This window comes from Mauremys mutica, chromosome 18, assembly GCF_020497125.1.
Source record: "Mauremys mutica isolate MM-2020 ecotype Southern chromosome 18, ASM2049712v1, whole genome shotgun sequence".
NCBI classification, from domain to species: Eukaryota; Metazoa; Chordata; order Testudines; family Geoemydidae; genus Mauremys; species Mauremys mutica.
The window spans coordinates 11,962,570-11,976,634 of record NC_059089.1 but is presented as its reverse complement, the minus strand read 5'-3'; the positions used below and the strand labels follow the sequence as shown (position 1 = coordinate 11,976,634).

Below are 14,065 nucleotides of genomic sequence, written 5' to 3'. Positions count from 1 at the left end.
TCTTTGCTGACTGAGCCCTTGTTGTGGGTGCTGTTACAGTCTGACTCTTAACTGGCTGGAAAGTGCCATTTTCACATGGACTGCGTGAATGAGGTTTGAGTTACTGCACCGGACCTGTTTGCTAGAGAAAGACAATTGTCAGATGCCCTCTGCTGCAATGGCACATGGTGGGGTGGTTTTGCAGAGATGGGAGAGGCAGAATCTGTCTCCAACACACCTGCCATTATATAGAATTCAGGAAACGTTGGGCCTGATTCTCAGCTCATGCTGGCGTTACCCCAGTTTAACTCTGACTCCAGGAGAGTTGCACGTAGGAAGAGACTGGGGCTCTATATCTGTAGCAGACACTGGACACTTACGGAATAACCAGCTCACAAGGAAAGTTTCTGCCTTACCCCCGTCAGCCACTGGTTTGTTCATGACCTGAAGCATGAGGGCTTATATCCCTTACAGATTTTGTTCTATTCTAGAGGAGGCACTGTTGTCTACTGGTTAGAGCCCTGGTCTGGGAATTGGGAGACATGAGTTCTATTCCTGGCTCTGACACTGGCCTGCTGGGTGACCTTGGGAAATTACTTCACTTCCCTGTGCCTCAGTTTCCCATCTGTAAAGTGAGGATAATGATTCTGACCTTTGTAAAGCACTTGGAGATCTACTCATGAAAAACTCAGGGACTTATTTTATATGGATATAAAATAATTTATATCTACAGATCTCAATGCACTTTACCAAGGAGGTCAGTATCTTTATCCCCATTTTACAGAGGAGGAAACTGAGGCATGGAGGTGAGGTGACTTGTTCAAGGTCATCCAGTAAGCCAAGCGCAGAGCTCAGAATATAACGTTACAGTACTGTGCCTTTAGCTCTTATAAATGCCTTTTTTAGCCTCAGTGCTAACTTGCAGCACAGAGTTCCACAGATCGTGCACAGAGTCCCAGTTGAGTTCCTCTGATCAGTTTAGAATGTGCGGCCTTTCCATTTAATTGAATGCCCCTTGTTCTTTTCTTATGACAGAGGGTAAGTGAGAAGCACCTGACTCATCTTCTCGATCTCATTCAGTATTTTGGATACCTCTGCCACCTCCCCTCTCCTATGTCTGCTCTCTAAATGTGACAGACCTAACCTTTTTTCATCTGTCCTTGCCTGGAAGCCTTTCTGTGATGCTAATCGTCTTTGTTGCCCTCCTCTGGGACGTTTTCTATTTCTGCTGGTATCCTTTCTGAGACGAGAGTGACCATAGTTGAAGGGTGTGCTCAGGGTGAGGGGAAAGAATTGATCCGTAGAATCACAGAATCATAGAATCTCAGGGTTGGAAGGGACCTCAGGAGGTATCTAGTCAAACCCCCTGCTCAAAGCAGGACCAATTCCCAACTAAATCATCCCAGCCAGGGCTTTGTCAAGCCTGACCTTAAAAACCTCAAAGGATGGAGATTCCACCACCTCCCTAGGTAACCCATTCCAGTGCTTCACCACCCTGCTAGTAAAAAAGTTTTTCCTAATATCCAACCTGTAGAACAGTTTGGGGGTATTCTGTATGGTTGGCTTTACACAAAACCTTGTTCCCTTTTTTTTTAACCACCGCTGCATATTGAGCAGATGTTTGTTGAACTGTCCACCACGCTGCCTAGGTTTTTTTCCTGACCATCAATGTGCATGTGTCGTTCCTTCCGATGTGTGTGACCTTACACCACTCTACAAATAATGTTACCTGCATTGTGTTGCCCAGTCAGTCCCCCAGCTTTATTAGTCCTTCTTGTTGTCTTTGAGTCTGAATAATTTTGTCATCCACAAATCTTGCCTCTCCTCAGGTCCCTCCTCACATGTTGCAGGTTTCATTTCCTGATGCTTTTATGTTTAATCCTCTGTTGCAGCCACCTCGTTATGTGCATGTACTAATATCGGTATGATTTCCATGTCACTTTTGGAGATCTCAAGGGTTCAAACGAGTCCTGGTTTATCAGGCAGAGAGCAAGTCATTAGTTAGAACTCTCCTTTGTGGGATGGGGACTTCATGCCAGAGGAACCCAGAGCACTTTGTAAATTATACACAGGGGTCAGTTCACCTACCACGGACATCCAGCCATGTCTGGGGTGGAACAGCACCTCCATATGGATCAGAGCAATGCTGTGCAGCCAGGGTGGAGCTTCAGTGCAACAGAGAGACAAGCCAGAAGGTCCACCAGCCCTTTATTTCAGTTTTACTCCTTCTGCATCTACCACACCCAGATCCAGCCCTTTGCGCTTCCTAGTATGATCCATTACCAAATCTCTTAAAAGTATGGTCCAGTGGTTCTCAAACTTTTGTACTGGTGACCCCTTTCACACAGCAAGCCTCTGAGTGCGACCCCCCGCCCCATAAATTAAAACCACTTTTTTATACATTTAACACCATTCTAAATGCTGGAGGCAAAGCAGGGTTTGGGGTGGAGGCTGACAGCTCATGACCCCCCACGTAATAACCTCTCAACCCTCTGAGGGGTCCCGACCCCCAGTTTGAGACTCCCTAGTATAGTCCATTACACATAGCGACTTTGGGATAGGGAGAGGTGCGAGCTAGTCCTCTGGCCCTCTAGCACGTTTCTCTGTGTGGAACATGTGCGCCTCGCCTGGAGCAGCGTTGGGAAGGAAAGAGGACTGGGCTCGTGAGCCAGACCCTAGAACCCAGCTAACCGAGGAGTCTCTTCTGTGCCTGCTGCCATTCAAATCCATTTTGTGGAATTTCTCAATAGCCGGCACCAGGCGGGGAAAACAATCGCAGCAGCTGGCTGGCATTAGGCAGTGCAATTAAAGGAGCCGTGTGCATCTTTAGCGGCTCAGCAGGAGATTATGGCACCAGGATGACAAAAGCAGACAAGAGCAAGTGTCTCTATTGCCAGCGTGCACGGTGACCAGATCATCTAACCCCTTCAGAGCACAACCAGCCCCCTCAAACCCTTCATGGCAGGCTGAAATCTTCATCTTTGGAGAGTAGAGACTGGCCTTGCTCCAGTGTTGCCCAACGAGAGACCTTTCCAGGGCGAGGCTGCAATATTTTCTGGTGCCACGTGGCGTATGGTAATTGGCAGCTCCCCGCCTGCCTGACACACACAGTAATAAATGCAATAATAATGGGTAGCATATTTTCTCGGTGGACTTCACCAAGTTGCAGAACATTGTTCTGAAGAGAGGCCGGGCCGGTGGTTAGGATGCGAGTCGCAGGCTTGGCAAACCCGAGTTTAATTCTTGGGCAAGGCACTTAGTCTCTCTGTGTCTCCGCCCCCCATCTGTTAAAGGAGGATGCTGGTGCTGTCATACCTCAAGGGTTGGGTGAGGCTCAGATCACAGTGGCAGCGTAAGCCGACTGATCATTATCCCCACACCCCGTGGCACGGAGGTTAAATGACTTTTGCAAGCTAGTCAGTGTCAGGAAAAGAACCTAGGTCTCCTGATGTTTTATCCTTGACACACACAGCCAAATTCTGCTCCCTGTCACATTGAAATCAATGGAATTACAGCAGTAAAACTCATGGGCGGCGTGTGCATCCCCTGTTCGGGGAGGCTAGCCCCCATCCCGCCTCTTCCACCCAAGACTCTGCCCCCTCTCTTGCAGGCTGGGCTGCCGGCACAGCCCCAAACCCGGCTGGCACCTGGAGCGGTCCCGAACCCTGGCTACACAGCCAGCGCGTGGAGCAGCCCCGAATCCTGGCTGGCCCCAGAGGACCCCCAAGACGCGGCCAAGTAGCTCTGAGCCCCACCATGGTGGGCAGAATGAGCCACACTGGAATTGATTTTTCATTTTATTATATTTCTTATATTTAACTTCAGCTCCCCTCCAAACAGAGAGTTACTGAAGGTAACGGCTTGTTCCACTGAAATCGAAGCCTAAAGACAGCAGCTTTGTCAGAACAAAGGTCTAAACAGAAGGCTGTGGGTAAGCAGATATGAAAGAGCTGTTTCAAAGAAGCCGCTTATCAGAAAATTAGGGGGTTGTGATACAGAGTGGAGGGAGGAGGTGATTTTGATACACTGGAAGCCAAAAAAAAAAGGCCAAAACAATGGTGCATATGAAGCAATGTGGAGCAGCCCGAGGAAGTCTCCGATTACAATGGAAATTTGGGCTATGGAATGAAATGACAGATGATCTTAATTAAAGGACAGGGAGGATTAAGAGGCAGAAGAAAGATGAAGTCTAGTCTCTGTTCTCAACCCCGAAGCTGGCCTGGGTTTGGAAGCAGGAGTGAGATACTGTGACATTAACCCCAGATGCTGCAATGGGGGATTGGAGTCTCATAACATTGGCGGGTGCTTTATGGCCAGTCGACTGCATGCAAGTGAGCAAGGACAGAGATTGGAAAGGTGTCCGCTCTCGGCGTTCTGCTCAGGAGGACTCCCAGTGGGTGGAGAAGACCTCTGTCGAGTTTTGCGTAGTTTGGAGTTATTTTTAACCAAGGGGGATTTTGGAGCACGGCACATTAATAAATGGAGTGGGGAGACTGGTCTGGACTGGAACCCTGGATACAAGCTCCTTCCAGGTTCTCAGGTTGGCCCAATTTGGCTAACTGTATGACTGCCTAGTGCTAACGTAAAGCCGCAAACATAGAGCAAAACTCCACAAGGAAGAACTAAGTTCACAGTGACTGTGCTGAACGAATGTGTCCCCATTGCCCTTTACTGCATAGAATCCGCACTGCTCCACTGTGTGTCATATATGTTATACTGCTAAGTGCTAACAGCTGATGGGGAGTCTCCCTTAGCTCAGCTGGTAGACGCTGTGCTTTTACAGCAGGTTCAGGATCTGAGTTCTGTCCCTGCTGTTGCCAGGATATTCCAAGTGGCCCTGATAGACAGGCTAGTGAGAAGTTTGAAGTGGCCAATTGTTCGCTCTGCAAGTGACTCCCCGTTAGATTTTCAAGACAGGGAGTGAGAGTGAGGTGCCTGCCACACCCTTGTTTGCTGAGGGCTGAGCCCTGTCATGCCAAGAGATGGACTCCTTGCTGCAGATAAAACTCTCAGCTGCACTGTAAAATGATTTATCCATGTGACACTCCAGGCAGCCACCATCTGGCCCGAGCCAGAGAGATGATAAATTGCTTTCCCCTACGACAGTGTGATGAAGCACCAAGAAGCCAGCCCATGGGAGGCAGCAACACTTCTTGCTCTGAGCGGGTGCCGGGTGCAAATGGATTAACAGAGCAGAGTTGTTAAAAACAGTGCAATGTATCATGCAGAATGTGCGGCCCCCCCCGGAGCGAATTGCCCAGAGCCCAGGAGCAGGGTTTGCAGCTCAAAACGGAACCACGCCCAGATTTCATCCGGACTTGGAAGGGTGAACGGCTGACCTGGCACTGATCAGGGGAGTGGGGTGTTTTCTCAGCTCCTGGCTTGGTTTGTAAGTGCCTTGTGGGGGCTGGGAAATCAGCTGGGGGGTTAGGAGTGATTACAGAATAAGAGGACAGCGTTAATCCAGACAGTGAACCTAGGGCCAGATCCTGCTGGCTTGAATGAGATGAAGCTCAGCCCTGGTCTACACTACGAGTTTAGTTCGAATTTAGCAGTGTTAGATCGATTTAGCCACACGATGAAGCCATTTTTGTTGACTTAAAAGGCTCTTAAAATCGATTTCTGTACTCCTCCCTAATAAGGGGATTAGCGCTGAAATCAACCCTGCTGGGTCAAATTTGGGGTACTGTGGACACAATTTGACTGTATTGGCCTCTGGGAGCTATCCCAGAGTGCTCCATTGTGACCACTCTGAACAGCACCGTCAACTCAGATGCACTGGCCAGGTAGACAGGAAAAGCCCTGCGAACTTTTGAATTTCATTTCCTGTTTGGCCAGCGTGGCGAGCTGATCAGCACAGGTGACCATGCAGAGCTCATCAGCACAGGTGACCATGGAGTCCCAGAATCGCAAAAGAGCTCCAGTATGGACCAAACGGGAGGTACTGCATCTGATCGCCGAATGGGGAGACGAATCCGTGCTCTCCAAACACCGTTCCAAAAGACAAAATGCCGGAATATTTGAAAAAAACTCCAAGGGCATGAAGGACAGAGGTTATAACAGGGACCCACAGCAGTGCCGCGTGAAAGTTAAGGAGCTCAGGCAAGCCTATCAAAGAACCAGAGAGGCAAACGCCCACTCCGGGTCAGAGCCCCAGACACGCCGCTTCTATGCTGAGCTGCATGCCATTCTAGGGGGTGCCCCTACAACTACCCCACCCCTGTGCTTCCCTCCCCACACACCCCTCCCGGGCTACCTTATCCCCCCATTTGTTTGACGAATTAATAAAGAATGCATGAATTTGAAACAACAATGACTTTCTTGCCTCTGCAAGCGGAGATCAAAGTGGGGAGGGGAGGGCGGTTGGCTTACAGGGAAGTAGAGTGAACCAAGGGGGCGGGTTTTCATCAAGGAGAAACAAACAGAACTTTCACACCATAGCCTGGCCAGTCATGAAACTGGTTTTCAAAGCTTTTCTGATGCACAGCGCATCCTGCTGTGCTCTTCTAACTGCCCTGGTGTCTGGCTGCGCGTAATCAGCAGCCAGGCGATTTGCCTCAACCTCCCACCCCACCATAAACGTCTCCCCCTTACTCTCACAGATATTGTTGAGCACACAGCAAGCAGTAATAACGATAGGAATAGTGGTTTTGCTGAGGTCTAACCAAGTCAGTAAACTGCGCCAGTGCGCTTTTAAACGTCCAAAGGCACATTCTACCACCATTATGCACTTGCTCAGCCTATAGTTTAACTTCTGCTTACTACTGTCCAGGCTTCATGAACCATGGGAGCAAGGGGTAGGCTGGGGTAAGCGCGACCGCGCGGTGCTGCCAACTGGGAGAGCAGCCTGAGGCAGAAGCCACCAGCTGGCATGATATTCCAAGCAGGACTGAATCTCCATTAGATTAAATTTAAAGAAGAGAATGACCTGGAGTCATGCCCATTTTTGCCTAGGCGCCCCCGACCGACCTCACCGAGGCCGGTCAGGAGCACCCAGGTCTGCCCAGGAGCCCCCGACCAACCTAACTGAGGTCGGCCAGGAGCACCCATGGGACAACGATGACAGTTAACAGTCGTATTGCACCGTCTGCCGTCCTCAAGGCAAGGCAAGGGGATGCTGCTGCGTAGCACTCAGTACCGCGTCTGCCAGCAGCACCCAGGAGACGCACGGTGACAGTGAGTTCCATGCTTGCCGTGGTATGTCGTCTGCACGGGTAACCCAGGAAAAAAGGCGAGAAACAATTTTTTGCCGTTGCTTTCACGAAAGAAGGGAGGGAGGGGGGCCTGATGACATGTACCCAGAACCACCCGCGACAATGTTTTTGCCCCATCAGGCACTGGGAGCTCAACCCAGAATTCCAATGGGCGGAGGAGACTGCGGGAACTGTGGGATAGCTACCACGGTGCACCGCTCCGAAAGTCGACACTAGCCTCGGTACTGTGGACGCACACCGCCGACTTAATGCGACTTAGAGGGGACACACACAATCGACTGTATCAAATCGATTTCTAAAAAATCGACTTCTATTAAATCGACCTAATTTCGTAGTGTAGACATGCCCTTAGACTCCCAGGGACAGGATGGTAATAAAACAGGTGATTTCCCCCAGGGAGCACAAAGAGAAGAGGTTGCAAAGTGTGTTAGCTCATGTCAGGTCCCAGCTAGAGAAGCCATCAGCAGCGACACAGATTGGTTACTGGAGGAATCAATGCAGCCCCACTGGAGCTCCAAAGCCTTGTCTATTGGGTGACAAATACAGCTAACCAGGGACCATCCGACTGATTTCTGCATCCGGCTGAGGGCAGCTTTGTGATACTGAGATGCCAGCCAGAGGAGAAACCCTGCTAGCTCAGCCTCTTGCCAGAGGGGAGGAACTGCGAGAGAATTTGAGGGCGAACTTGGAGCTAGTGTAAATGCAGAGGTTGAGCTCAGTGAGGGAGGGATTAGTGGGAGGTCACAGCAGGATAATGGGGGAAGACCGCAGCAGCCAGCAGAGGGGTGGCCAGGGGGAAATACTAAGACGGTGAAAAATATTAAACTATGTTCCATTTAAAAAAAAAACAGCCAATCAGTATTTGCCTCAAAGCGACATTCATCCCTCTTCTGTGCCCAGTGGGCAACTGGATAGTGACTGCTCATCACGCAGGGTTGGGACCAGCATTTCAAAAGAGCGCCACTCCTATTTAGAGTATGTCTACACTGGAGTTAAAAACCCATGGCTGGCTTGGGCCAGCTGACTCAGGCTCATGGGACTCTGGCTGCGGGGCTATTTCACTGCAGTGTAGATATTCAGGCTTGGCTCTAGGACCCTGTGAGGTGGGAGGGGCCCTGAGCTTGTGCTGCAGCCCAAGGCTAAATATCTGCAATAAAACAACCCCTTAGCCCGAGTCAGCTGGCACGGGCCAGCCGCGGGTGTCTCATTGCCGGGTAGACTTATTTAGACACAGCTTTTCAAAGCACTCACCCCCCAGTGTGTGCCCCATGTGCTGAACTTTTTGGAAAACCCGGCCACTTAGTTGGTCCCTATAAGAGTATGTCTACACTGCAAGGGAAGGTGTGGAGGCATACGGTAATAGCGTAGCTGTAGCAGCCTGGGCTAGCAACCCAAGGACGTACCCAGGCTCCCCCGGCCGGCTTGTACGCTGGTTGTTAGCCTGTTCCACCATCTCTACGCTTCTGTCGTTGCCCATGCTAGCTAGATTAAAGCTAGCCCAGGTAGGGATACCCATGCTACTTGCTAAAGGCAGCTGATCCCTTTAGAATATCTTAGCCCGTGAGTGTTGGTGATTCAGCGTTGCTTAAGGTGGATGGAAATGTAACTCAGTGGTGAGCATGTGTTATGGGTGCCTCTCTATGCCTGGTCCACAGAGGAGATGAGTTGGGTGATTTAGGTTAAGGTGTAGTAGCTCCCGCTTTTAGTTCTGCGGGTCCCCAGTTCAACCCCCCAGTGAGTTGGCCAAGGTGGTGACCATCACAGGAAGGTTTTTGCAACTATATCAAGAGGAAAGGAATTGCTAGAGATGCAGTAATGCCAGGAGAGGGGCACTGCTCTGTAGGTAAGGCGTGACACCAGGATATGCGGCGGATACCTGGTAACACTGGATTAGCACCAGCGAGAGGGATGCTTGGCTCTAACATGAAGAGATGCTTGGGAGGTCTGCCGGGCTCACCCAGGTCACTCATTTGTCCCTGTGTCTGCAGGTGGGAGATCAGATCCTGGAGGTGAACGGCAGAAGCTTCCTCAGCATTCCCCACGACGAGGCGGTGAAGTTGCTGAAGTCGTCGCGACACCTCATCATGACTGTGAAGGACATCGGAAGGCTGCCGCACGCCCGTACCACGGTGGATGAGACCCGATGGATAGCGAGCTCCCAGATCGGAGAGACCCCGGTGAACGCAGCAGGGTTTGTATGCATTCAGCGCGGGATCTGTAGAACCTTGCTTTGTATGGCCTGCAAGCCAGCATCCCATGTACTCTGTACAGAGTTGCCTGGATGTCGTTTTGTGAGATTAGTGGCCTGTACTCCATGACTTGGCCTGCTATGGTCCATGAACCTGTTATATGTACCTATAATCTGGAACTCAGCAACCAGTGGCCTGAAACCTAGCACCCCCTATCCTAGATCCTGGTAAACTAGACCCTAAGGCCATATTCTGTAATCCAGACTGTGCCCATAGCCTAGAACCCAGCAGCATGGTTCAGTGCCATGGAGTCTAGGTCATATCTCCCCCTGGTCTAGAAGCCATTAGTCAGGGACGTATGGCCTGCAACGTAATATTCTAGTGTTAACTTAGAACAACAGGGGAGGGGCAAAAACAGCCTTTTTAATACGGTCCCTGCCAATTCGGGCAGTTCTGAGCTGGCTCGGTGCTAAAGGTTGTTCTCTGTCCTCACAGGGCAGCTGGTGATCACACAGCAGAGGCAACGGGAAAGGTAGGACTCCAGAACTGGGGAGATGAAAGGGAACGCCTGAGGGGCCCCTGCGGGCTGGAATTAGGCTTTGGCCTGGGCAGGCTGGAAAGCCAGTTGTTCCCCAGGAATGAGTGAACGGCAGCACAGCTTGCACGGGGAGAGGAGTGCCGTCTCTGCAGAGCTGCCTCGCTCTTCTTTGGTCAGACAGTACAAATCTCACACTCTGGGAGATCAGCCCCCTTCTCCCGCAATATGAAACCAAACCCCACTTCCCCCCCCCCCATGCTCCAGGAGCACTTGGAATCCGAACCTGGGTCCTGATCCAAATTTTGGCCAGATTCTGATCGCTGTTACACCAGCGGCCGTGCAGAGTCCCTGCAGCCAAGCGAACGGAGCACCGGTGCGGGACATCCAAACCCAGCGCCCTCTCGTTTAAGCCCGCTGAACCAGAGACCCAGACAATCCAAGGTGCTGGAAATGCAGCTCTGCATGTTGTGGGTTGAGCGTGTTCCCGGCTTGAAGACTCTTGCTCTGGGAAAGCCCATCGCTCGGCCCCCTCGTTCCATTGCACCTCGTGCAATTCCCCTCCTTTCAATAGCCCCCTCTTCCCGATGCTCGCCAGCTGCTCATCTCTTGCTAAGCTAGGGCCAGCCTACCGGAGCAGCAGGGACCTGGGAGGGAAGCCGCAGATCTGTGGGGGGCAGCTGGCAGGTAATTGATGTCCAGTTGTCAGCGGTTTGTCTTGCGGAAAAACAAAAAGCTTGTAAGTTGCTTTTAATTACCACAGCGGTTCTCAGCTCCCTCCCCCACCCCCTCAGACATTCCCAGCTCTCTCCCTCCTCCCTCCATTTCTTTGACCTTCTCCTCCCCCCTCCCGCCCAAGGATGAGTTTTGCCGTCCGCTGTGATTTATGATGCTCTGATTCTTCAATCCTTCGCCTGGGCACTGCAGTTTCTGCTCTATTTCCTGTCACTGGGGAAGGGGGGAAGAGGTGGGATCAGCTGTGGGTTTTCATGGGGCACAGTGATTTTTCTAGTGATAGATAAGCAGTGACGTTCGGTGGCATGAGATGGCGGTCTTCCAACAAGGCAGTGGCAGGATGCAATAGTGTGACACTGCAAAGGATTCTGGGGAAACGCTGCAGTGGCCAAGGATTCTGGATTCCAACCTTCTGAGAGGTTTTGCAGGCCATGATAAAAAACAGGGTAGTAGGTGTACAGATCTGTATGTGCCACGTCCCAATGATCTCTGAGTTGACAGTAGGGTTGTCACTGAAGAGAACTTCCCATCAGACTCTGGTGCTAAAAGAAGATGCATCTTGCCTAGCATGCTGGCTTTTTAAATAGCTTTGATGGCCAACAGAAATAGCAACAGTTATGCAAGCTAAGGTGTAATGATCATCAGATCACATGCTCCAGGCCATAAACTGATTGCTTAAGGGTGTTGGGGTGTAATTCTTCCCTTCCCTCATGTGCAGCCTGGCACAATTACCCAGGGGGCATTGTGTGCTGGGGCAGGGATTTCATCTTCCTCCAGCAGCATCAAGTATTGGAGATAGGATATGGGAGTGGATGGACCAACTGACTGGTCCCAGATGGTAAATGCTATACTTCCAAGAATGACAAAATAATGATATGCAGCCCTTTTGTGGCACTTGGATGGAAAGTGATATCGATCTCAGAGTACTTTAATAACCCAGGCAGAGCGAGGTCCTACCGCCCCATGCAGTGCTTAGCTCTGTGTCCTGTCCAGTGGCTCTGCTCCAAAATGGGAAGAGATGGCTTGGAAACAAGAAAGTTGCAGGAAAGAAGAAGGAACCTTAAGAGCCAAACATGTTTTCACCGACTCTGATAGACAACCCAGATGTTGGTCTTCAAGAGCACGGAGATGTTTCCTGATTCATCAGTGCTTTCCAGCTGGCCTTGGTGTCTGCCCCTTCTCTAGGAGAGAGGGAAGAGGTGGAAGAGGTTGATCCCTTTCCATCATGAGAACTGGCTGCTGCCCTCCCTTCCACCAGCCACCTTCTGTGCTCAGGGTCATTAGACCCTCTTGCCCATACAAGTGCTGCAGACACGTGGGGAGTGACTGGTATCGGGACTCCAGTGAGGATGGGGATGCTCTGAGTTTCCATCAGGCAAGGCAATCCAATTGATCGCCACATGGGTTAAAAGGTGAGGAGGTGGGGAAGCCTGCTGCAGGGGAGGGCTCTGCTTCTTTGGTGGTTGCATCAAAGAAGAGACTTTCAAACAGACAAAAGCTAGAAGGACGGAACCAAACTGCTCTCCGAGGCTGTTCAGGCAGCAGTGCAAGGAGACTGGAGGCAGAAGGGAGATCAGCAAAGCTCTGCCTGACGCAGGCGTGCTCCCTCCTCCATTTCGCTCTGGTTCTTTTATTGTCTCTGTCTCTCTGCCGGCTGCTGCCGTACTGATACGGTGCTCAGCCCTGGGCACGGGAGAGAACATCCATAGGAAGCAGCCCTTTGACGCATCCCATGGCTTTATAACCCACTGCCCCCACCCTGAAGGCTCTGTTCAGCTCGTCCAGAGTCGTCCTCCACTCCAGGCAAGATGAGATGGGACTCAGCTGTAATGACTCTAAACAAAATTCTTTTTATCGAGGTTGTTGGCCCTAGAGAGACCCTGGGGTTCTCTCTGGCTCCTAGGCCGGTTCATCAAACCCGGTGCTGTCCCAGGTCACCAAAGCCCTGGAGCGTCACAGGGGTGAGAGCAGTCACAGTCTTTCACCTGCCTGCCAGCTCCCCTTTGGGTCTCCTTAAGACCTGGATTAAGACGACGCGGAGAGGACTGCTGCCTACACTATAATCGGTGGCTGATGAGTTTGAAGGTCTGTTTTGCAGCAGTGGATGTGAAGAATGGAAAGCCGCCTCCCACGAATCATCATTGGGAGGGGCTACATTTAAATGACTCTCACCCACCTAAGTTACCCCAGCAAGTCCCTAGAAAGTGGAGATGCTCTTCAATCTGATTCTGCCCAAGAGAACTTTGCATTCAGCCGGGGTGCAGAGCTCCCTCCTGCAAGCGAGTGGTGGTGCGCTGCTGGCCCTCCCAGGGCTGTTCCCCATGGCAGCTTTACTGAGCTGCACCCCAGAGGTGGAGCAAAATCGAAGCCGCATCCGCAGGAGAGAGATCCGGGAACCCAGAAGTGGCGCTGTGCCTGGGAGGAGAATCTGGCCGGGGGGGTAATTATGAACTCAGAGCGCAAGGAAAACAGCAGGGTCAGACTGTGATTAATGAGTTCTAATAGATCACGCTGCCTTCTTAATGAGAATAATTACACACTGAAAAAAGGACAGAGCCGAAGCGGTATTGGTGTCGTCCCAGCAGTGCCCTGCCACTGCCAGCTGCAAACTCTGAAACATCCTGGGCACCAGTGTAATCTTCCACCTGGCTATGCCTGTGCCGGACCAGCTGTTACGTTCGCACACCCAGGGCCAAGGCCCAGCAGTCTGAGCAGAGCCCGGCCTCTGAGACTGGGTAGCTCCCCACCCCAGCACCGCATGCCACAAGGCAGCGGCGATGGGGATTTGCCGCTTTGCTGAGATTATCGGCATCTCTCTCTGTGCAGCGTCCGCCTTTTAAATGGAAATGGGTTGGGAAGTTTCACAGGTGGCGTGCGCTGATAACCGATGTACCCTCCTTATTTGGCAAACCACATTTCACAGCCTGGAAGGTTTTCACTGCTTCCCCGGCTCGCCCGCGTCTCGTTCGCTTGGCTTTTGTTTCTTTACAACAGTTTGCATCTTTGATGTAGGAAGGCTGAACAACAGACCCCCCTGGCCTGTTCAGGGAACGCATCAGGTTAGAAATAGCTCCGAAAGAAACAGCCCTTTACATCTGCCTGGCACTCAGCTGGGAGCTGCTGGCTGCCTCGTGTACTCAGCAGGCTCTTCAGTCTGGGTTCTGCTGTGAGCTTGCATCTGTGGGGGTGGGCGGGAGGGAACGGGTTGATCTTCCTTTGTCCGTTTACCTAGAAGGAAGCCTGGCACTCGCCCACCCAGGGAGCAATACGAGCCGGTGTTAAAAGGTTAAATCAGTCACGATTGAAGGGATAATTTCCTGGCTAGCTGAAGGGGGCAGGGCAAACACTTTGTTTCTCCAGCTGCTGTGCAGTAATTTTTGAGCTCTCTAGCTACAGGTTGAGGTAGTCACACT

The 14,065-nt window shown here is 51.4% G+C and overlaps 1 protein-coding gene across 4 annotated transcripts in view; it reads left to right on the top strand.

The window, feature by feature from the left end:
• WHRN (whirlin) overlaps positions 1-14,065 on the top strand; it is a 106,004-nt gene that overhangs the window by 58,297 nt on the left and 33,642 nt on the right. For all 4 annotated transcript variants that reach the window (XM_044992686.1, XM_044992685.1, XM_044992684.1 and 1 more), the window contains 2 exons: positions 9,182-9,384; positions 9,878-9,914. In XM_044992686.1, the coding sequence (XP_044848621.1) occupies positions 9,182-9,384; positions 9,878-9,914 (240 nt within the window). The remainder of the gene's footprint in view (positions 1-9,181; positions 9,385-9,877; positions 9,915-14,065) is intronic.